This window comes from Anabas testudineus, chromosome 9 (assembly GCF_900324465.2).
Source record: "Anabas testudineus chromosome 9, fAnaTes1.2, whole genome shotgun sequence".
Lineage (NCBI taxonomy): Eukaryota > Metazoa > Chordata > Actinopteri > Anabantiformes > Anabantidae > Anabas > Anabas testudineus.
The window spans coordinates 3,541,754-3,566,261 of NC_046618.1; the positions used below are offsets into that span (position 1 = coordinate 3,541,754).

Sequence of the window (24,508 nt, forward strand, 5' to 3'; positions counted from 1 at the left end):
GTGTCAGTGAGAGCAGACGACACAGTAGGTTTCATCTAGTTTATTTCTTCTTTAATTCTACAACAATGTAATGCTTATTAAAGTAAATCCAACAAAACAAAATATTCAGACTGAACAAGGAGCACTTGTTGTTACAGGAAATTGCTATGTACAGCTACACACTCCTCTGACAGACATGAGAAGGTTCAAAGTGCTTATCAAACAGAAGGGAAAGGAGGAGGAAAGTCAAAACAAAAGCACGAGTGATCCCTTTGTGAGAGACCCGTAATAAAACTGCTTGGCACCAGTCTCCACTAAAGAAGACACACACACGCATACATGCCGATGCTTTACGCCTTCACACACTCTCTCACACACTCACACACACACACACACACACACACAAACACACTCGCGTCAAGTGATTACTGGGCCGTAGCAGTGACGCCTCTGATAGTACATGTCAGCGTGAGTGGAGAGAACTACAACATATGCAGACCAAGAAAACGTCTTGGGAAAAGAAGAAGGAGAGAAAAAAAAAAAAAAAAACACAGCAAGGTATCATTCTGGCAACATGTGTGTTTTTGGTGCCCCATTTCCCACGTTCCCCAACCCTCCCACCAATCATCATGCTTGTTACAATACTGAAGCACAGCACTTTCAGCCTTATTTCAAAGAACTCTGGCAGTGTCTACTTCACTTCATGTGCAAACAATAGCCTCTTTTTTTGTTTTGTATTTAGACATTTCACATTCATGGATTGTTGAAAGATTAACGTGGAGCCCCGGCATGATGTGATGGTGGTGGAAATGCAAAGAGAAAGAGTGAGAGAGAGAATTCATGCTTCCAGCCATGACTGTGGGTGTGTGCAGGGACTTAGGAGTAAATCATCTGTTACTAGAAGTGCTGATCTTAAATTACAGACCAGGTTTTACATCTCTATTATAAACTCAACTGTTCCAGTTCATCAATCTCTGCACACACACAAACACCGAGAGAACACTGAGCTGGATTAGAGAGAGGCTGATCAGGGTCAAACCAAAAACTGCGCTCCACATTCTCAGTAGTGGTGCAGTAGTACCATCTCAAATCAATTCAAAAAGACATTTCTGTTCGGACAATAACGCCTCTCTCTTGTTGCCGTGGTTCCGCTTGTTCAAGTGTTTTTGTAAACTTTCTGAAATTACAGCATTTATGAGGGGCAAACACTTTTTTATGTCTATTCTGTTTGAAGGATGAAAGGTCGAATGGTTCAGCACGTCCACTGCAGCCCAGTGTGGAACAAACACTTCACGCCTGTTGTTCCTCTGGCTGCTCCACTGCACACTCCAATTATCTTTCCCTTTTACCACCACATTATAATCAAACTGGAGCTGTGAGGAACACGCAACCAGAGACACGGCTCTGGTTTCATGTTGTCGAACACACATTAATGTTGATGATTTCCCTCTGACAGTCCAGTGTGGGCAAACCACAGCTACTCACTGCTAAATGAAACATGAGCCGGATGATGAGGAATAAAACGTTGGCAGTGTCAACAAGAAGATCATCACTAAAACCAAGTCTGCAGCCGTGTGCTGTACCTTAAATGCTCCTGCTGAATAACAGAAAGAAAAAAAGAAACTTACAACAAAGGCCATTTTCCATGATCTGAATTTGGAACTCAAGAGTCACTCAGCAACTACAAGCTGTGTGTGTGTGTGTGTGTGTGTGTGTGTGTGCGCGCATGAAGAGGTGTGTGTACAAAGTAGAGGTAGTGTGTTTAGATGGATTTAAATGGAGTAATGTGTGTGTGCATGAGTCAGGGGGCTCTTATTTTGGATTCAGGCTGCTTGTTTTGGACCACCGTTCTCTCAGTGCATTGGCTACAGACACTCAATCTATTTAATCTGACAACAGCGGTTGGAGATCACGGTGCTCCGCGACACCTCTGACTTCATCCCCGCCTCCCACCACCCACCTGGGTGCATCTCATCTCTCAGTCCCCATGTCATAAACACTGATGATTATCCTGTGGCAATTTGAATTGTCTGGATTTTTACAACAGCAATTCAACTAGAAAACCTCAATAAATAAAATCAAAGAAATGATCGCATGGAAAAGGAAAAAACCACTGCAGCATCAAAACAGGACACCCTGCTTCTCTATTTAAAAAAAACAACTCCGCACCTGTTGCCTCCAACAGGTTGCAAAATATAGGAACTCTTCTGCAATTAACATCATAAGAAAACAAAGAAATAAAAAAACTTCTTGGTGACTAAGTAAGTGAGCCACTATTCAAGGATTCTATACATTTTTTCTTAAATGCTATATATGAATCTGAATATATTATTTTATTCACTTATTTTACAAAACGGGTGTGTGGGTGCGCAGTGAGGTCAGTGAATGGTTGCTGGGCAGAGTGGGTGTCTCACTGCAGGTGGAAGTGAGAACTTGAGTTACAAACTTTGAGGATAACACCAAGAGCCCTTTCTGCTGCCGCTGCCTCCACGCATCAGCCAATCACAGTGGAAATCACAAGCGAGGTTTCCATCCACTGCCACATCACAGATAGTAATTCAGCAATAGAACATATGAATGTGGGAATTTCAACGCGTCAAATTCACGCCGGCACTTTTGATTCCCGCCGAAAGACAAAAGCAAAGCGAGACGTCAGCTCCCCAGTGCCTGCTGGGTAGAAACAGTAAAAAGGGGGCTGTTTGTGAGTGAAGGCTGTGAAGATGTGGTTAGGAGGAGACATTACAGTCAGTGGCGTCTGACACATATAAGTTATTATAGTAACTTTAAATTATTGTAATAACTACAGTACTTTTAGAAAGAAAATGATTGAAATATCCAAAAAGCATTTTTATATAAATTATGACAAAGGTAGTATTTTACTCAGCCTTCCAAACGTCAAACATCTGTCTGCACTCTGGGAAGAATCTCATCACAAGCTGCAAAATGTATGCATCTACACACACATACACACACACACTGTGTTAAAGGGTTACGCCAAACTGTGGATTGCTGTTGCTGATGGAGTCTAGTTACCTGGCAGAAACGATGTGGTGTTATGGAGTTAGATTTTCAGAGTCAAGCATCCTAAGAGCTGAGACACTGACTTCTCACAGCAGTTTTTACTCTTCTCTTTAAGGAAGAGCAAAACTAAAAGCTCTTACTTACTTAGCACTACTCATTTTGCTGAACTGACCCTTTGAGGTTTCATCTAAACAACATTTGTCACTAACCCAACATTTCTGACGTTAAGGGACTCTCTCATGATTGCCGGAACATTTTCCACATCACTCATGATTTTCCACCCTCTAAGGAGAGAAGAGGTCTGTGGTGGTACTTAGAGGTCTGATGAGAAGTGTGCATAAGCGGGAAAATGGTTCAGTGGACCAAGGTCTTCCAGGACACTTCAGCAACACAGTGAGACGACCTTCTCTGCCCGCCTGGTCCAAGTCACCAGGATGTCCATTCTCACTCCTCTGGGTTTGGAGAGCAGTCCCATCACTGCCACAAACCCTCTGCTCTGTGTGGCCAATGTGCAATATTCTCTCTCTCTCTCTCTCACTCACACACACACACACACACACACACACACACACACACACACACACTATCCACCCCTTCGCACACTCACTGTTTAGAGCATGCAGCATCTCACCAACATGTCGTTTAGCTCCTCTGCAGCATCATCTTCCATATATACAGACATTCATTCTACATCTGCACACACACACACACACACACACACAGACAGACAGACAGACACAGTACGTGGGACATTCTGTGTAGCTCCTGTGCTCTTCTCCAGCAGTGTGCCTGTGTCAGCGGCTGGCAACTCAGCCCAACCCCGCCCCCCCCTCCTGTCTTGCTCCTGTGAGCCTCAGTTGGAGCTGGCTGTGATGGGTTTCTCCAACTCCAAGTCCAGGGGGGCTGAGCCGAGACGGAGGTTGCTGTAGCAGGTCTTACAGACCCGACTGGGCTCGAACAGCTGCTGGCTCGGCACTGGGATCTTCTGGTCGCAACAGCTGGCGCAGAACACGTTACCGCAGTTCCTGCAGGGGGACACAGACCAGTCACTGCTGGACTCTCACACAGAGCCTCTTTACACTGGCATTTACCATGTGTCTCCCTTTAAGATCATCTTTGAGTATGATTAGCTCCCTTGCATTTAAACAAGCGCCCTGTTCTTCATAGGTGGAAACCTGTTCAATTTGTATACTTCACAATAATTCTGCTTTTTATAGCATGTTTTAGGCCGGTCCTCAGCTTTAATTTACTAATGTACAGCTGAAATAAAATGTTCTGTCTGTAGCAGTAATAACACTGATCACGTTGCCTTCACCAATTTTGAACTTGCTTCCTATGGTTCCCCTACAGATGATCTGGCGGTCTTTGTCAGTTCACATGATGTCATGCGTTGGAGGTTGTAGTCTTGGTCAACCTGCTCCTCCTGATGACATCATCTGAACTAAAAGATTCCTCCAGCTAGAAGCAGGGAGACACTTCAATGCTGTAGAACATCTGTGAAGTGACTCCTTAGTTTCAAAATAAGAGCATGTCATTAAACAACAACACAAATGTATTCAAGACTAACAAATCACATCTCATTAAGGAACCAAGCTGGCTGGATGAGAATATAAAAGGGATCAAAGGCTGAACTTGTGAGCTCACGTGTGAAGAACAGGATCCTGATATGAAGATGTTGCTGTTAGCAAACAAACCTTCAGGACTAGCTTATTTACTGTGACTGATTATAATCTGACACGTGATAAACAGGAGTAAACCAGGTCCAAAACCCATACTGAGCTTTGCACTAGAGGTCTTCACAGGTCAGCTTGGTTCTGAGGAACGAAGACCCGACGTGGGACTCAAGTTGGACCAGGTAAAAATTCTCTGCCTAATCAGTTGAGGTAGGGTCTTCAGTCAGTGAGTGATTACGTCCAGTACAGTCATCCAGTGAACTGATAGATGATCGGCTGGCTGCTGGTTCTCATTCTGTTCGGACATCTCTGACTTTTGCTTTTAGAGTCCATTTTGGAAAGTGTCCAAAATAAATGACATGTGAAGACCTCTACTGCACAGACTGCTCCTGTTTCCATTCCCACTCTGCTAGTGTCACTACATGCTGGGTTAGCAGAGGTGCTATGAACACTTAGCAGTGCTAACTTGGTTATTCAGCCCATTGGAAACACACCATTATCACTGGACAGGAGGCTTAAGATACCCATGCTCAGAATCAGATGTAAGGCCATGCTAACACACACACACACACACACACACAGTGGTCCCTTCTACCTGCCTGTGCTCACCCTAAACAGAAAAAGTGATATGAAAGAAAAAACTTTATTCTCTGTAACTGTGCAGCCTTTTACATGACCTGGTGCGTCGAGTGCCCCTCAGTACCATGCTGTGCTGCTGGGAGGTGAGATGCGAGGGGGCTGGTCTGGGGCAGCATGCTGCCAGGGTGTGTGTTGAATCTGCTGATGTACTCCTCCTGCGCTATGGCAGGAGGAGGGTTTTTCAAAGGTTTCAATTGTTCCAGTGATGTAACACTCAGCCCTCGACCAAGCACAGCTGGCCCACTGACAGCTCCATGCTCTGGGTCACAGCCAATTAAAAAACACTAAATGGCGACACACTGGTGCAGAACACACTCTCAAGTCAATCCCTCTCAGAAATGAAGAGCGAGTTCCCTGACGAGTCGCACAACTGAAAACACAATGGAGGGAAAAACAGATGCAGCCAGACAGGAGGGGAAGGAACACGGAGGGAGGGGTAAGGATTAAGTAGGGGAAAGTGCGGCGATACCAGGTTAAACAGGCAGAGGGCAGAGTGGGGGGAGGGGTAAAGGGAGGGGGCAGATCTCACCAGACCTCCTGGACAGGCTCCCTGCCACTGTAGAGGAGGAGAGGGGAAGACTGTGGATAAGAATCGCCTCAACAGTGGAGACATCTACACACACTAAAACACACTTTGTGCTCATGATGCTAAAAACAAAAGCTAGAAAATCGAAAACAGCCACAATTTTGAGACAGCTACACGCTTTACCGGTAAAAAGCTCTCCGTTTTTGTTTCCTGAGCTGAAACACCTACAGTAAACAGTCCAGACTACAGTGGACGAGCAACTGGACGTGTGCGCTGATTAATCTGATCCCAGCCATCAGGAAGAAGCTGAGCATACAAAAGTGACGAGGAAACGATGAGAGCAGAAGAAATACTATCAGCTCACAGAGCGAGGCAGAAAGCTAAAATACACCAAAGTAATCTTCCTCATACTGCAAAGCACCAAAACACGTCCTGTCCTGCACTTCCAGGTCAACTTTACACAAACACAGATGTTAGGACAGCAGTCTTCCCCAAAAAATGAAATCAATAAAGCTACGAGTGAAGATTTCTCCAGACTTCATGTCAGCAGAGGAAAGAGCTGTACAGTGTCTCTAGAGGGCTCCTAAGACTCTGTGTGTTTACATGCACTCAAGTCACCAGGTTTCTTTTACCTCTTTCTCCAGAAAGCAGATTTCTTGAGTGTCATGTCAACTGGAAACCTGGTTACAGTAATTAGGGTAGGGGATTAGAGAAACCTGATTTCCTGAGGTAGATTTCTCTGAGAGAGCATTGGTTACTCTGCCATGTAAACAAGTAACCATGTTTCTAATTGCGCATGTGCAAAGCTCGAGGAAGGGAGAGATCAATACACAGAGTGAAGGGATCTCATTTTTAAATAAGACTGAAACTAACACAAAGTTATACGCTCTATACACATCTGAATAAGTCACTATTCACTGTGCATTTTGCCCTGTAAACAGGAGCGCAGGGACTGTCGCTGTGTGTCTCTCTCAAAAAGCAAACAAACAAAAAAACAAAAGTTTCTGTCTCCATACAGCTAAAATCTGTGAACTACTCTTCCAAAAATCAGCCCAGGGCAGAAGAGAAGTCAGATTATCCTTTTGCTGCATGTATACTCAAATTTCCAGTAACCAGCTTTCTTGAGTGCATGAAAACTTGCACTGATTACCCAAGAACCCTGGTTTCTCTCAGTAACCTGGTTACTTGAGTCCATGTAAACGCATTGACTGTGGGTGTAATGTTTGATGGTCATAGGTATTTCATGGACAGACAAACCTAAATAAATAGAGGCTGAATCGAGTTGCATTATGGGAAATATAGGAACTGCAGTTTTGGACTAGGAATTAAATGTCACAATCTTTTAATTTTTTTATTTTGACAAATCTGTGTCTCATCAGTGCGCAACTTTGTGGAAGTGCAGTACTAAAAAAGGCTGGTCTTTACATACTTGGGATTTAAATGTACTTGGCCTCATATAGGACAGTTACTAGTATAGGTTTGATCTAAACCACATCAAATGTAAATTAAAGACTAAAAACCCAACAGTGAATTACATCCACTGTAATGTCTGCAAATCCAGAAACTGATTTAGAGTTTTGTTACACGTTACACTTGTGCTTTTTTCATTATGACAAATATGGGCACTGTAGTTGATGTATAAACAGCTCCACAGACTAATAACAGCTATGGCTTCCACAGTCTCTCGGTACAGTAAATCTATATTGTAAACAGTGACCAGTTTTTCCTTTACATTTTCAACTTGTACAAAGTTAACGTTTGAAAACAAAAGTGTACCTGGTTTTGCAAATATCCAGACTGATTCTGGTCTCTTCCATCTTGCAGCTCCTGCAGTGTCTGCTCCACGACGCTTCATTCATTATAGCAACTAATTGACTTATCTGCCTGCACTGCTGAGCACTGACTGCAGCAGCAGCCTCTCGTAGGTATGTCTAAGGTGTCCTCTGTCTGGGGTATCACCAGTGTTGCTTTCAGCCTCTGCACATGCTTTTCATGTATTTTCTCTAATGATCACTCCATTCCGGCTTACATGCCACAATTTATTCCTGTGTGTTGTGTCTCAGAGACTGCATATGCAGTAAATGACGACTATGAAAAGGTTGTGAAATGTCGCGCAACAAGCTAACAAAGCAATGTAAACAGAGATGCCTTAGTATACACAGTGGCCTCTGTCTTACAGGAGCTACTCAGCAGAGAAAGTGATGCTGTTTTTAGTCTGTGGAGCTGTTTATCAATAAATTACAGTGCCTATATTTTTCATGATGAAGAATTGTGTTTTTAAATAGTTGTCTAACAGGCATCACAGCGAGTATACACAATTCATTGTTGGGTTTTATCTTTATGGGATTTGTAACAATAATAAAAATATAGAAAAGAGCTATCATCATACATTAAAGATGCATTGACAGAGTACAAACCACAGTCCATTCACAGTCCTTCAAAGTCATTCTGACTCGTGAAGTGTAAACTGTAAGCTGCCTCCTCTGAATTTAAACGGAGTGTAAATCTCAGATGTAAATCTTATTAAACCTCAACAGGACAGACAGGAATGCTTGATGACACTGACTGTAGGTTGGAGCTTCTGCAGCTTGATAATCCCGTGTTTACCTGCAGTGGTGCTTTCTGGTCGCGAGCCAGAACCTGCTCTCGCAGCCATAACACTGGGCTGCCAAATGGTCGGGGTACCAGCGAGTGACCTGTAATGTACAGACCAAGATCAGTTAACAGGCCCCTGAACACAGATTAGCTCACCTATAAACACCCATAAATAAAAGTCCATAAATACAAGCTAAGCTCTAAACAATCTCAGTCCTTGCTTTGAGAGCTTAGTTCCTTCCCTCCTAATAACTGTTTCCAGCTTAGCCCAGCTCCTAACCTCAGTGTCCTGCTTGTCCACCTGCTCCCAACTGGCCTCAGAGAAGAGCTCCGTGCTGCAGCGCGACAAACAGTTGGGGTCCAGGTTGTACTCTGAATCTGTCATTGAGGTCTGCATAAAAGGAGAGGGCGGAGTCACACAAGTTCACTTTAACCAGCATCTGGCTGCAGTTACAACTAAAAAGATACATGCAGGTGGTAAACAGTTTTTAACCTGTCAGTATCTTACCACTTCGTCTCCCATGTCTCCATTGATCCTGTGGGAACCAGTATGCTGCTGATTCTCCAACCGGCTCCACAGCTCCTGCACCTGTTTCTTCAGAGTCTCCACCTCAATTTGGTGTCCCACCTCGATCTGCCTCAGCCTCTGCTGGATGACATCGGTGTGCAGTGTGAGCCCGTCGTCATCCAGGTGGCTGCGGGATGGCTGCTCCGGGCTGATGGTGGCCCGACCCAACACAGCATGGCACCAGTGGTGCTGGGAGCAGCTGCATCGCGGGTGGAGCAATAAGGAGTTACAGCTAGCTACAGACACCTGTCGACTCAGAGGGGCTCGCTCTCCATTCCCTTTGGCCCTGTGAAGACCGCTGGGCTCCCCATCAGAGCTGTCTCCGTTACAAAGTCCATCTCTGCTGAGGTCAGCACTCACAGACTGAAAGGCACTGACAGAGGGTCTCTTGGTGCCCCCGTTTAAAGTTCTGATAAAGCTCTGCTCACCTGCCTCGTGCCCTTTCTCTTTCCTGGAGCAGGGCAGCTGGCTGCTCCTGCCATCGCTGCAGGGATGATGGCTCAGACAAACAGGCGGCTGTGCTTGGAGCTCCAACCTGTTGCAGGCCTCTTCAGTTAAAGTCTCTGTGGAGCTTTCCATCAGCGAGGCCCTCTTATCCACCTGCTCCACTGGCTCAGAAACGCCACGGTCAGATTCAGACTCAGGACTGGTCTCCTCATCTACCCCTGTCTCTTCAGGTGACGTATCCACAAAGCCATTAGCTATAGTCCTGTGAGCTGCAGGCTGTTCTGGCTCATCTGTGCTCGATTCACCGGGTCCACATGCAAGTTCTTCCTGCTTCACCATATCCTCTGATGTCTGGGTCACCTCAGTTGCCTGTTGATCCATTTCTTTTGCCTGCTGTGGGGGCAGAGGGGGAGGTGGGCCATCCTCTTCAGGCTCTAACACACCATTTTCTAGATGGAGACCATTAGCAAATACTTTACTGTTCATCTCCGACCCTTTGACCTGAGCACACTGATCATGCTCTTCGACATTTGCTCCTTTTTCCACCTCTGTGTCAGCAGTGTTTACGACATGAGTGACAGCAGCACTTCCCTCTTTCTGATCTGCTCCCGCCTCTTCCTTAGTGGCTTCCTGAAGAATGTTCTCCATTTGGCCTTCAGCCACACCCACCTCCACAGAGAGCTCTGCCCCCTCTGGTTCCTCTCCTGTTGCTGCTGTCGTCGCAGTATCTCCTTGTCTGAGCTTGGTACATGAGCCCTGGAGCTTCGGGCTGTTATCCAGCTCAGAATCCCCATCAGCTGGGTAAGGTCCCACTCCATTAGGCTGCACCTCCTGATCCTGGTCCCCTCCTTCCTCAGGCCCCACTGCCATGTTGAGCTCCAAAGAGCGGCGGTGGTCTTGCCACTTTTCATTGAGGCTCGGGTCACTGGAGCGACGATTTGGTGCCAGTGAAGTTCCCAGCTCACATGCGCTGGGCAAGTTATCGAAGGAGCGAGTCTTTGTACGCCTAAACAGGACATGAAAGGAGAATTATGCATTAAAACAGCTCAGAATATGACACACACAATTCAATCTGAAGCTGTCATTTCAAACAAACTACAAATATTTAACAAACTACATCAGCCTCATCCTAACAAGGCGAATGCAGCATACTGCCTAAAATAGCAGCTTTTATACTTAACTTCTTTAACCCGGACACAGTTGTAATAAACTCTGTCAACATTACAATAAAACAACTTCCTTGTGTTGTCAATCATGACTGACTGTCATGAGACAGAGATAAGCAGAGCATAAAACAGTAACTGTTAGGGCCAGAGAAGAGCAAAGTATCTAAGTAGACAAGTTGAAAAGTCGGGCCTCTGCTGCTGTTGGAGTCCTTAACCTGTGTTAACCTTACATGAGGGAGGAAGAGGGGGGGGTCGGGTGCCAGCGCGCCAGGCTCACCTGCCCAGAGGCACATCATCAGGATTGGCACCAGGCACAGGGTAGGGGGCACAGGAGTCGTCAGAGGGCGTGGTGGGGGAGGAACTGGGCAGGTAGACCGCCGTCCATAGCATCAGGTTGCGCACATGACACACTGGGTGAAGAACCTGCAACAACAGCTGCAAACACTAAGTGACTCTGGAAACAAATCTTGAAGGTGTGAAACTGGTGAAAAACTAAACCAAAATATTTGACTCTAAAGAATGTGAAATGACATCAAACTAAATAGACATACTGCAGGACGTACGTGCCATATTATAAAATAACTGTTCGGTTTAACTGTGCCTGCATCTGTTGGCTTACCTGCATACTTTTTGTCTTGTTTAGCTAAAAGGTTAAATTGTTCAAATCTGATAAATAGAAGAGATAAACAAGGGAAAAGGAAAAGGGGCCCTACCAGTTGAAATTAAATCACCATACCAAGAATCAGCATGTGGACAAACTAATAATTGTAAATAACAAAGATGAATCTGACTTCACTAGATTACAGATCCTGATACTACGGCCACAGACTGGATATTATCAATAGATTCTGTATGTTTAAACGTCATAAATCTGCTAATTCACAAGCCAGAAAATACCTGAGTACAGTCAAACTCGTAGAGGTAAGATGGCATTCCTCTTTACTTTTAACCATCACAATCAGGCAGGCAGCAAAACAGAAATTCACATTCTCTTCAGGGATAGTTGACTAAGATTTAGCAAGAATTCTGAGTATGATTTTCCCCTCACATCAGCTGGAGAATATTTATGATCATGACACCCACGCACAGAATTGTAAGAACACAAGAGAAACCACAAAAATGCATTTCTGAGGAGGGTGGCAAAGGACTCCTAAATCAAGTTTGAAACAATTAACAATAAAACTATAAAGACATTATGAAATATATAACTCGGAGGCTCGTCTGAGGAATTTGTTGTCTGTACCAACAAGATTAAAATCCTGGGGCTGTTGGAGTTCACTGATTTATTTTCTTTAAGATTTTTCTTTAAGATCATTTGACTTGCTGGATCAATCAGTAACATATCCAGTAGTAATCCATTTCCTAAGGGCCTTAACACAGAACACTTAGTGACTGAGAGCGGACGTACAGTCTCAGAATGTGACGAATACAGCATGTTCCTCAGGGAGCGGTTAGCTGGCCTCAGCAGTGACCAGACAGAGCAGGTCCTCTCCTGAACGTGGCGGTCCTCCCTCTCCTTGCCGCTGTTACAAAGGAAGGTGCCAAACAGACAGGAGTAGGTGTGCTGCACCAGCTTCACCTGTATTCACAAACACACAGAAGCCGACATGTAGGGGTCTGTATGCACATCTCAGATATGGTAAGAGGTAAGGTGATGGGAGATGCCTCATGCAACTCATGACAGGTACACTGACACTACACAACAGTGGTTCACAGTCAAAAAGTGAACATAAATACACTTGAATCAGGAACATTTTCACTTTGTAAATCAAAACATTTCAACGTCTAATCTCCAAATCTAAGAAGAAGATTTAGACTTGTAATTGTAGAATGCCATTTCTACCACCAGCACGCACCAGGAAGGCCTCATTAAACTCAAAGGAGCATGGAAACTGCCTCTGCAGCTGGTGAACACAGTCCAGCCACTGCAAGAAGACGGGGCAGCGCTCATTCAGATCCTCCGAGTTTTCTCCATGGCCGCAGCGGTCTGCAAACTTATGGCCAAAGTCCAGCCACTCAGTCTCCACTAAAACCTGAAAGCCCTGGACAGACATGATCTTACTTTCAGTGACACAGTTTGTAACAGAATATATCAACATATCATCATATGTCTTTTTTTTTAAATTATAACAAAAGGTCAACTCAAGGTCAATGTGGACAAATAAAAGTTTACTGATGAGATATATATATATATATATATATGGGAATATGCCACCAAATTTAAAATAAAACAATGTTTTGTTGTAGATAAGGGTCAGAGACTGAACGAAAAGTATGGGTTTGCATCTGTACCTCAATAGTGCGATAATATGGGTCAAGCAGAAGCTTGGATAAAGCAACAATCTGAGGAGTGCGGTCCCAACCATCGGAGCAGTGCACCAGGACAGGCCTGTGGTCTCGGTCCACGGCATTGACGACAAGCAGCGCTGCCTTCAACAGCAGGGACAGGTGCTGCAGCCACTTTGTGCTTTCCAGTGCAGAAAGCCAGCTGCAGGTACCCATTAAAAAATAAATGTTAGACCTGATCAGCCAATAACATTGGTGACACGTGTTTATAATTAGAGGTATAGTGCTTAATACAACACGACTGTTAGCCTGAGTTAGTTGCTAAGTTTACTTGTATAGCACCTGAACAATTAAAAAAATAATTGTTCCTAAAAAAATTGGAAATACTTCATAGGATATGACTTGAACACCAAAAGAATACAACAACACTTATCTGCATACTTGGAAAAAAATTGTGACATTACTTTTCAATTACACAGAGAGATACATACACCTTGACCTGCTTCAGCTATGGTTGTCTTATCTTATCTAGGTTATCATTGTAGGCACCACTGAGTCTGACACTTTGGACAGTTTCTACTTTCTATTTTTTATGTTCAGCAGCAATCATACTCAGTACTCTACAAATCAGCATACTCCACTGTGTTATGAATTAACATCATAACATTTGTGCACAACACCATTCAAATAATAATAAGCTCACAAATATAAGACATCAACTGTTTAACCCCCAGGATTCAAGGTTAGGATTTTTCAGAAGCTATGTTGACTGTCTAACCATTTTCTATGATTTCCGCTAAGCCAGACTGATTCAATTACACATCAATGTAGGATTGACTCTGTACACATGGAAAGAGATCCTTCAACTGGGGTTGTGCCAGGCCTTCTAAATTAGACCCAGATGTATGGCCAAGACCAAAAAACACAGCTGTGATTACTAGTTACCTACAGTTACTACTGCAAAGCTTGAGCTTGAACTCTAGGTCTAATCTGCCTTCAGAGGTAGGAGTTACAACTAGGTGAAGCTGGAGGCACTGCTGGAGATAGAAACTCACTTGGCTGGATCAGGCATCTGAGTGCAGAGAAAACGTAGAGACTGGAAACTCTTGCGGATGGAGTGGATGTTAGCCATCCCCATAAACACCACCTCACAGTTGGGATAGTACTCTGGAGCAGGAGGAAAATGATGGTTACAAAAATGTAACAAAAACTGGTGGTGGTTTTAATTTTAGAGAACAATTGTGGCTCTCTGAGCTGCTGAATCCACAGCACACATTGACCTAATTCTCTTTGTAGCCAGGGAGAGAGTTAAGAGGAACTACCTGGGCATTCGCAGCCTCCCCCCTTGGCCCTGTTAGCTACAGCAGCGGCGTAGGACCTGGCGTCTAGGATCAGTAACTTGTGGGGTTGGGTAGCAAGAGTGTCCACTTCTGAGCTGTTGGTCATTGAGGATTCTGAGGCAGACAGCAAAACGCAGTGAGAAACGCAGAAGTTACAACTGAGTGCATTAAGAAACAAACAGTAGAAAAAAAACATATAAACATGTAGCATCCAGGCACATAGATCAGAATGCGAGGTTACTGTAATCTTTGTGCTTGGGTGAATGTGCTGCATCAGACATGCTCCGACAGGTCGGATTGCTCAACAGTGTCTGCTGCAAATTCATGCAGACAGCAAGACCTCAGCATAGAAATACCTTGTCTGTGTGTGTGTGTGTGTGTGTGTGTGTGTGTGGGGGGGGGGGGGGGTGGGTAGATACAGTATGTCAATGACGGAGTGAGAAGGTGAGGCTGACTAAGTGCAATAGTCAATACCAAAGTCAGTATCAGGTAGGTCTGAGCCGTTGGTGTAGTTGCCGTTGGGAAGGTGTTTGCGGGAACTGCTGTCCACGGCGCAGGCCTTGGCGATGGACTGGACTAAGTGCTCATCATCAGCGTTCCTCCAGCCCCACCAGCTGACCTCTGGTTGGCCACAGCGTGCGATCACAGCACCTGTGTTCTGGTGTCTGTGAGAGGGGTTAGCCAGAACACGGAAACACAGTCTTAAGAAAGGATTGTGGCTGTTCATTTCATCTGGGGTCTAACGTTATTTACATCTATCTGTCTATATGCAATAATCTATACACATGGGTTGTATACTGTAACCCAACACAATTGCACATCCTTTACTTAATCTGGCAACTGAATTCAAATTAATGGGTCTCTAAGAAAAACAAATAAAATGTGTTTTACTGACTAAGCTGCTCTCAAATCATCTGATCCCTGAGTTAAAATTAATCTACAAAGTTTTACAGCTGTTAAAGCAAAATGTGCAGAGACACACAAACATGCATACAAGTCCAGTTTTCCAAAAACAAAGATCAAAGACTGTTAAGTTATCACTATATATCACTGTAAAGTCAGCAGTTGCGCTGATGGTGTATGAACAGAGGCAAAAAGGCAAATGTAGTCTGTAGGGGGTTCCTGTAGCTATTAGTCATTAGCTGTATGATGTGTTTTTTCTAGCTGAAGTACATTCTGTGGACAGTGGCACTATATATAGATATTATCTGAACAAAGAACAAAGGAGGTTTTTCATTTCTGTGTGACGGTAAACACGTTAACCCCATGGTTTAAAGAGCTCAAGGAGAAATAAACACACCAACCTATAAACCACAGCAGGAAACCTCTTCCAGGAGCGGAAGGCTGCCACATTTTCCAGCTCCTTGTCAGTGATCCAGGCTGGAACCAGAAGCTGCTGAGGATAGCTGGGGCAAAGCCTGGTAGAGCAGAGGGATAGAGAGAGCAAAGGCTGAACAGGGAGAGAGAATGCGCGAGGGGTGGGGGGTACCACAGGGCTGTGATTGGTCAACAAAAGTCTGTCTACAGACACCTAATCTTGGGCTGGGCCCTTATCTGCCCAGGGCGCAGCACTAGTGGAGTGAAATAACACAACCACCCACTGTCTAAAACACTCACACACACAGACCTGTGTTGTCCGCCAATGAAAGCAAAGGACATCTCTATCCTCCAGCTGGGAGTGATGGAAGTCAACACAGCAGCAGGTTATGTATCCTGAATAAAAGCTACTATTACCTGAACTTGCTGTTGATGTCAGATATCCTCCAGGCATTTTGAGTGTCAAAGCCCATCCTCTCCACCTCATTCTTGAACCAGGAGGTCACGTGTTCGCCTACAGGAGGAAAGAGAGATGTCTGATAAGACTAGAGTGGAGCAGAGAAGACTGACATGAAGATGCGTGAGAGACAGCACCTGGTCTGCACAGTTCGCCATGTTGCTCCTTCTCTCCAGCGTACACGTCCATGCACCAGGCGTGGAAGGCGAAGGAGAATAGGTCCTCCAGGCGGGAGGGAGGGCGCACTGCTGCATTCAGGCGTTTCAACCATTCCTGACACTGCTCGAAGGTGGAGAACTGACACCTAAGAATTAAAAACAAATATCAATGTTAGACCTTCAGAAGGGTAACAAAACATAACATAGACACGTCAGAATCAACTGTACTATATGTGGAAAGCAAATACTTTTTACCTTGTGACAAAACACAAGTGAAACAATAGGCTTCTGATGTAATGCAAATTAGAGTAAGCAAGACTAAAAGTGCAAGCAAACGCAGAGTCCAAAAAATGAAATGAGAAGGGAGGTGTGCTTCAGAGCTACAATGACTTATAAAATCAGCCAGTGTCAGTGCCAGTCAGCTGATATCAGCTTATGTTTCAATTACTTTTTCTTGCCACTTCTTTCTTGTTAATTGACGTCTTGTGTAACATCCCATATTTGCATTTATATATCTATATATCTATATATCTATATCTATATCTATATATCTATATCTATATCTATATATCTCAAATTTCCTATAGCTTTAAACAAGCAAGAGTTAAAAGTCCAAATGAATTTGTTGTAGGAGCATGTCACTGGTCATACCTGATGACTTTGCAATCCTTACAGGTGACATGAAGCTGGAACATATCCCGACACTCCACGCTCTCTATGAGCTGAAGAGGAACCTGTGGTGCAAAAGAGGGGAAACATCAAACCTATATCCACTTAAACTCCAAAAGCTAAAACATGTTCAACACTTACAACAGGATGCCCGAAAAAGGGTATGTTGAAAATGTATCAACCAACAAGCATGCAGCCAGCACAAGTCATGTGGTAGACTGCAGCTGATTAGTGGTGGCCAACACAGCAACACCTTCATGCCAAAAATCAAAGATGTGCCTTCAAATACATCCTTACATTTTTACTTCTTGAATGGGATTATATAAACCAAGCTACACAGATGACTTGCCCAGGTGCATTTCCATTAATTTTTCACATCACATCTCCTTGAGCACAGTTAATATAAATAATCCTCTTAATCTTGAATATGGCAGCACAAAAACACTCCATGCTAGATCCTGAAGAGCCTGTATCTTTATTTCCCTTTTGGCTCAGAGCTATGGTCTTATCTTTTATAGGCAAATACCATCCAAAGTTCAGAACCGTCATATGCTTATGACTTAAAATTATACTTTGAATACTGCAGGGAAATACCTATGCTGCTTTTGACTAAGCCCTGTTAATTACTGTAACCACAATAAGACCACTTTTCAGCAGAGCAATGGGTTTTTGTTAAAGGTGTGGCTCAAGCTAGTGTTCACACACGGTCCAGAGCCATGCATGATCAACAGTCAGTCATTAGCAGGTCAAACTCCCAGCACAATGACAGGGCTACAGCGTGAGGGAGATTTTGTCAGTGTATTAAAAGATTGGCAGCTTGAATGCGGATAGATTCAGTGTGGATAGATTTTCACATTTTTTCTCTCTCTCACAGACACACATACTTTTTCAGAACTTTAACCTGGTGTTGAAAGGATGAACAAGCAGGACTACACTCCTGTAGGCACCAGCTGGTAAACAGACAGGCACAATACACTTACAGTCATGGTTAATCACTTCACACCGTGCAGCTCTACTGGGTACTTACTGACACCTCACAACAACAACTCTATTCAAAACAAAACAGAGAAAACAATCATGAAAATCTAGCATGTTGATTTGTAACTATTTTCTATCTTCATGCATCTTAGCACGTTCCGGATGTTTGTGCATCCGTTTGCCACATCTAAATTTCTGCCCTCTAATCTACATCGCTAATCTGGCCGCCATCAAAATTCCTGGGCTACTTGTTAACAGCCTCTCACTCAATTCCAGCACCTCCCACCCGGGATTCGCAAGCTCTGACAACTCTGCTATGTGATGCAGATGCCTTGTCAACCCATCCAAATATGTGTGAGGAGAACATTGCGTGTCTTATGAGAGCACAGAATGGTGGTTTGTTAGCCAGGAACCGAGGGCTCATTGAGGTCCAGTTAGGAGCAACAACAATTGACAGGCAGCCAGTAGCAACAAGAAAAAACCAGACTCACCAGAGCCAATGAATAAATCCTATACATTCCCAATGTCATTGTCATATGATTATATGTTAAGTGAGCTATTATAAGTTAGTTTTGTGAGAATCTCAGGCTTTGGTCTCTCATACCACCATAATACAACCACTTTTCAAACAATACAAAGTACCTAGAAACAAAACAATCTAAAAATAAGGAACATCATGATATACTGCAGCTATCATTTTATTTAAACCTCTAAGATGTTGAATGTTACCTAAACACAAGCTGCAGCAAATACATTAGACATATTGGCTCATGACTATGTACTTTGACTTCCTATGACTAAATAAAGTTATTTACGACCAGTTTCTTCAGCAATTCTTGTGTATTAATATGTATTTTAAGTAGCAGTGTGGTGCACGTGGGAATTACACCAAATACACCACACTATTCCATTTTATGGTAACAAAGGTGGTCCACCTGTGCAACAGCTTGTCTATCTGATGTATTTTGAATACTCAACTGAATCATAGATGCTTCAGGTATTATCACAGAATTTGTCAATAAAAAAAATCTACATTATTTGATCATAAGTCATTTAAAATAATATGACTAAATGTTATTTGGACATTCACAGAACTTTTTTTCAAAGAAGGATGCAAAACAATCGAAAGTGTTTTTTCTGGAGCACATGATTTAGCATTGCACAACTTTACTGCTCTCACTTCACTAACAAGGCAGCTTGGCAATGTGAACACACTTATTTCCCTGAGGTATTTTGGAAACAAATTATGGAAAATACTTAATTTGTGACTATAAACATTTACAGAACTCCATCTAAATAGATTATGAGGGACACATAATGTGCACATAAGAGAGAACTAGGTCCAAATGTACATGCAATATATTTTGGACAGGATATGACTTTTCTGAATTTATAGGAAGTGACCACACTTGATCACAAACCTAGTCTCTCTCTATAAAAGAGACAGAAAAGAGAGAGGGCGTGACTGTTATGAATCCCCTCTGGAACCATTGCAACCATGGCAACGGCAAGTGTAGAGAGAAAGCGGAGCGGGCAGGCGAGTGTTGAAACAGAGGTGATGAAGAGTCACGCGGCACTGCTGCAAGTGCAGATCAGCTCTGAATAGCCCGGTCACTACAGGACTGGCACAATGGCCCCACTTCTGTCCATTCACAAAACATGAATACCTTTACACAGCTGTGAAGCAGAGGCAACACAGCTCATTCTTTAGTTATTCTGAACTGTGAGAAAGACATTGTCTAATCCAAATCTGACTTGGAAGCACCTGGGGTCACTCAAACATACTTACGTTGACAACGGATTCTTTGAACTTGATGTGTAGGCGGTAGCTTGACATTGCGATGATGGCATCCTCTGCTCTCCCCACATACTCTGTGAACTCCCCATGCAGCTCAGGAAAGGGCACCTAGCAACAACATTTGCACCACACAGATTACCTATGATTATGATGTCAAATACATAGGGCCTGTGGTATGATTATTTCACTAGATCGCCACATCAATAGTATATCTATGTTATGCAACTTGTATTTAACATATAGACCGATACGAAGCCGATCAGGCAAAATGAAACAGTCCATCTTACACTGCTTTTTAGTGGCAAGAGTTTCTCTATGAGGAGACATTAATGGACTCCTTTTCATTTTCACTGAGCTACAATGTCAGCAATAATGCTGAACACTAAAAGTATACTTTGTAAGTTATACAACTACCACTATTAAATACAAGTAACCAGTGTAAACAGACAGCGGCAATTAGCAGAAAAAATAAACAGGAAAACAGAAACCACATAAAATGCTCGAAAAACCCAACTGGCCAATGGGAAGCACTAAATTCAGCTCTTACTAACACTTCTGCTTCTCAGACTAGTAAAGCAAAAAAAAAAAAAAAAAGCGAGCTGAAGTCATGTGTCATGGTAATTATGTAACTCCTAACAGAGAAGAGACTTAAATTTACACACAACTGTCCTGTTAACTGTGTTTTTAGAGCACAACAGGCTTCCTCACCTGCATGTTTTCATCCTCCAGGACGGGGGACTTCTTGGGGAAGATCTGATTGGCCTGGATACACTCCAAGCTCTGCTGCCCCTCCTCCTCCTGCAGAGAAAAGGCCAGTTAGCTATTTACTGAGTGTCAGTATTAACTTTAACAATCACAAACCTTCTTTCAGTCACATACATGCATGGTTTTAATATGGCTTTTCAAACATGTGTACAGGGATGATTGGCTGAGTATTCCTTAATTTTTACGCTACTCCTGTCACATACTTATGTACACATTCATAGCTTTGACCACAGAGATGCTTGTCTGGGAGTTGCACAACTCCACCTTTGTAGTAGTTTGACTTTGCTGAGTTTATGCCACAGCACCATCAAATTGGCTTTCACATCTTTTACTATAATGGCGGTAGTGTCACAACAGTGGTTGTCAGGTCTAAACCAGTTTGACGGTGCTGCATTTTGTTGGTTGACGTGGCTGTTTTCCCGCCCACGCTGTAATGTGTAACTCGGGCTAATTTACTATAATCATGCCTTGTACAACAAACCATAGTATTTCAGATGCCAGTAGCATACAGTGCTCTCCTGGTAAAGGACAAGATAACTATCCTACACAAGAACATAAAAAATTTAAAATCTAACTATTGACATCTTTTAAATTTAAAAGCGTTTTTCTGTAGCAGTGTGTAGGCTTTTATGAATGTCAAAATGTTTGAGGTCACACTAGGCCAAATGAACATATTTCACAGAGGTTGCCTATTAGTGAGGAATGCAAGGCATGAATATACAAGCAGACAGGGATTTTTACTCTAGGGCAAACTAGTGGATAAAAAATGTCTGGCCTTGTGCTGAAAGAAATCGACAGGAATCTGTAGCCTGTGTTTAGTCAGGAGCAGAGCTTAGTCTGAGCATTGTGCAAATAAAGATTAAGTTGGTCGACAAGAGATGGCAGAAAACGAACAGTGGGATCCTGTGGGATGCTGTCTCAGCATGACTTAAGCTCATACACACAGTCGCCAACGGCTGGAGGAGCAGCATGCTGAGGCCAGCCAGGGGGCTGCTGCTACACATCAGCATGGCAAGAATGGGAAAAAAACACACACAGTTCAATGGGAAACACATCCGATCCAGCAGTTATGTCATGATGCAACAATACAACATAACTTTCTGAAGTGAAAACTGAAAGCTATCCTGCATAGACAGGAGCCTCAGATGACCTTTGACACTGCTGCAGCTGATGTAACTGTCTGCTTCCTGATAAACAGGACTGACTGAGTGAAAAATCAATCGAGTGTTTCCGATTCTGCAGACTGCACCAGGCCACAGGAGAAACAACATATACTGTCCAAAGCATGAATCAAGGAAACACACTTTACCATAGCCCCTGTGAAGGAGTGTGGGTCACCCAACAAGGACCTCCGGCCTGGATCAGTCTATAAAAGAATACACACAGTTGATAATAATGACAGAAAGCATGTAAATCAGATTTGGTATCCTTTAGGCATTATATTTAAAACATGTAATCCTCTTTTACAGGTCTTTTCTAATTTGAAGGGTCGAAAGGTTTGTCACAAATTTCACACAAACATCCTTTTCTACATTAATTTAGATTTATTCAGATTGCATGTGGAAAGATTTTCAAGGAACTTTCAGAAGAAGAAAGTGTAGGTAGTAGATTTTAAAAGATGGACAAACTGGTGGTTAACTGTGTGGGTCATGTTGTACATAAGCATCAGGGTATGTAAATGAAACATGTGCTCAAGGATGACTGGTCTAATGGGTCTAAGTAACAAACTAGTTATTGTCCATAACTGACCAGAGAACTATGAGGCCCTGGCTAGGCAGAGACAATCACAACTTTCAATAGCATCTGTGGAATTGATGCAAGGCTTTCCCAGCAACAGCAGGAAGAACGCTTATATCAAATTAGTTCCATCAAATACAATAAAGATGGATAATAGCAGTGAGTAATATGACACATCATTACACTTACCACAGAGTATAAGTAATGGACACAAGAAGTCCTGGTGATCTTGTTTGGAAAATCTCACAAATAAGACATGGAAATCTGTGGACACGAAGGCAAACACACAGCTTAATAATGGTGAAATGCTTTTACTTACAAATGTGTCTATATTTTGCGAAAGCTGACTTTTTTTTCCACTGTGACATTTCAGCTACAGAAGCTCTTTTGATTCATGGTCAAATATAGCTGTACTGGTGGCCACAGTGGCTTGTATGTGAGCTCAGAGATACCACTTAAACTCAGTTGTGGAGTGAAAAAAAAAAAAAAAAGCAGGATCTTGAAACACTAAACAGACTAGGCTGCATAAAAACACCATAACATTACCCAAACGTCTAATATTGTATTGTATTTTTATTTTTCACCGCAACAAATACACTTAATCCACAGACAATATCAACTTTAAAGATAATAACTCGGCTGGTGGCTTGTATTAACTTCCCTTAAGGTGTGCTACAGGTGTAGCACCTTTGTTTTCAGGTAAGAATAAATTATATTTAAAGACATAGACCTTAAAGTGATACTGCTGGACATCTCTTTTCCAAACAGGCAACCTGCTGGGGCTTCCTAAGCATACAGTCGCATAACAGTTGTAAAGGTCAGCTACTCCTGCAGAGACTGAAATCTGATCTGAGAAGGTCAGCCACCTTCTCAAGAATATTTAAGATGCCTGAAGGCAGGAAGAAGACAAAAAGGCTCCTTGCACCGACGGCAGGTGAAGCAGCCAGGGCCAGTCATTACTGCACTAACTGAGGAGTCCAGCGTTTACTGCCGATGTTACCTGATAAAGCATATCTGCCACACACACACACACACACACACACACACGGCTCTGTTTATCGCAATGGGCTCATGACCCGTGGCTACAGCTCAGTCTGGCTCTGAGTTGAGAGTCACACAGGGAAGGCTAAGCCCCTTAGAGCTTTAACGTTACTCCTATCCCGTGACAGGCCACCATGCATCACAGGCTGCAACATCAGCGATTAAACAGCCCCAATCTCTAAACTGATATTAGGAAGTTTCCCGAAGAAATAAACAAACAGAAATGACGTTCACTTTGCTTGACTACATCGACGGCCACGTATCAATACAACAATTTAACAGCACATAAAAAACATAGGGCTGTATGGCAGCTAACTCTTTGGCTAACCATTTTCTTCAGCTTAAAAGTAATATTGTTGTTTCACTTTGCAACTAGAGGTAAACAACTAACGCTTGCTGAGATAAACGTAATGCTAACAAAAAATACCGTCAGAACATAGGAGGTATTTAACGCTACCTTAAAATCAGGGTAATCTTAATGGGTGCTAGCTTAATTTTAAAAAGCTAAGTGATATGCAACACACGTTAACGTGTAACGTTAGGTTACGGAGAAACAGACGTTATTTATCAAGCAAAAGTGTTTAATGTTAGTTGAACTGTTGGTCAGATAGATAACTACCCGTGTGAATACCAAAAAAGTAACGTTAAGTAGCTAACACTGACGTTACTGATGCTCTTCTTTCTCTTTCGGTAACGTTAAGCTAGATTTACTGCAGCTAACTAGCCCTGACGCCAACAGTTAATCAAAATAGCACGTCCACAAATGAATACTAGTAAACTAACCTTTAGTATAAAGTGTGTCTTTAGACTGCAAGCAGCACACATTAACATTTAACACTGTTAGTAAGCAGGGTGCTCTTATAGACCGGCCAATATGCGGACTAGCAGCTAACATTAGCTGGCTGAGCTAGCGCTGCTCTTTGCAACTGTTTTTGTTGTTATGAGATGGAGGGCGGACCCCAAAAAGGAGGCCTCTGTCAAAACACACCGAGGAACGAGCACAGCCGGCGGACTCACCAGTGAGAGAATGACGAGAAGTGAGAAGCCAAAGATTCATCCGAAACCCGTGCAATTACTAAGCAGCAAACAAACCTCGATCAAATAAACATTAGTCATATCCGAACCGAGGCCAGCTTCACTGCGTCCCTTTCCAGCACAGAGTCGTCGTCGCCATCGCCGCGAATTCTCCAGCCCAACAACTTACGTGCTGTGACGTCATCGCGTCAGAGCAATGCTCTGGGCAGGGGCGGGGCTCAGCCACACCACGCGGTACTATCATGTAAACACTGAGCTTATTACTAGGACGCTGTTAATGAATGGAAGGGAAGAAATATATAGTCAGGGTTTT

The 24,508-nt window shown here is 43.3% G+C and overlaps 1 protein-coding gene across 3 annotated transcripts; it reads right to left on the reverse strand.

The window, feature by feature from the left end:
- Positions 1–25: 25 nt before the first annotated feature.
- mtmr3 (myotubularin related protein 3) lies at positions 26–24,351 on the reverse strand. Of its 3 annotated transcripts, none has more exons than XM_026343856.1 (21): positions 24,178–24,351; positions 22,309–22,383; positions 21,692–21,748; positions 20,326–20,415; positions 19,609–19,725; positions 16,824–16,906; positions 16,152–16,318; positions 15,975–16,071; positions 15,545–15,658; positions 14,715–14,905; positions 14,223–14,354; positions 13,956–14,067; positions 12,907–13,102; positions 12,471–12,656; positions 12,023–12,193; positions 10,892–11,037; positions 8,942–10,454; positions 8,714–8,824; positions 8,446–8,534; positions 5,842–5,868; positions 26–4,025 (listed from the first exon to the last, which is right to left on the reverse strand). In XM_026343856.1, the coding sequence occupies exons 3-21, from the start codon at positions 21,692–21,694 to the stop codon at positions 3,854–3,856; spliced, it is 3,717 nt and encodes a 1,238-aa protein (XP_026199641.1). In that variant the 5' UTR covers positions 21,695–21,748; positions 22,309–22,383; positions 24,178–24,351; the 3' UTR covers positions 26–3,853. The 3 variants fall into 3 exon arrangements, with proteins under 3 accessions (XP_026199641.1, XP_026199642.1, XP_026199643.1); XM_026343858.1 differs by having other exon boundaries at positions 3,880–4,025; positions 5,847–5,868; XM_026343857.1 differs by lacking the exon at positions 5,842–5,868.
- Between the last annotated feature and the right edge of the window lie 157 nt (positions 24,352–24,508).

Coding starts and splice junctions, on each gene's coding strand:
- mtmr3 (XM_026343856.1), bottom strand. Junction 16,907..19,608: donor TCAAAGAATCCGTTGTCAAC/GTAAGTATGTTT, acceptor TTTGCACCACAG/GTTCCTCTTCAGCTCATAGA. Junction 15,659..15,974: donor GACATCAACAGCAAGTTCAG/GTAATAGTAGCT, acceptor CTGCTCTACCAG/GCTTTGCCCCAGCTATCCTC.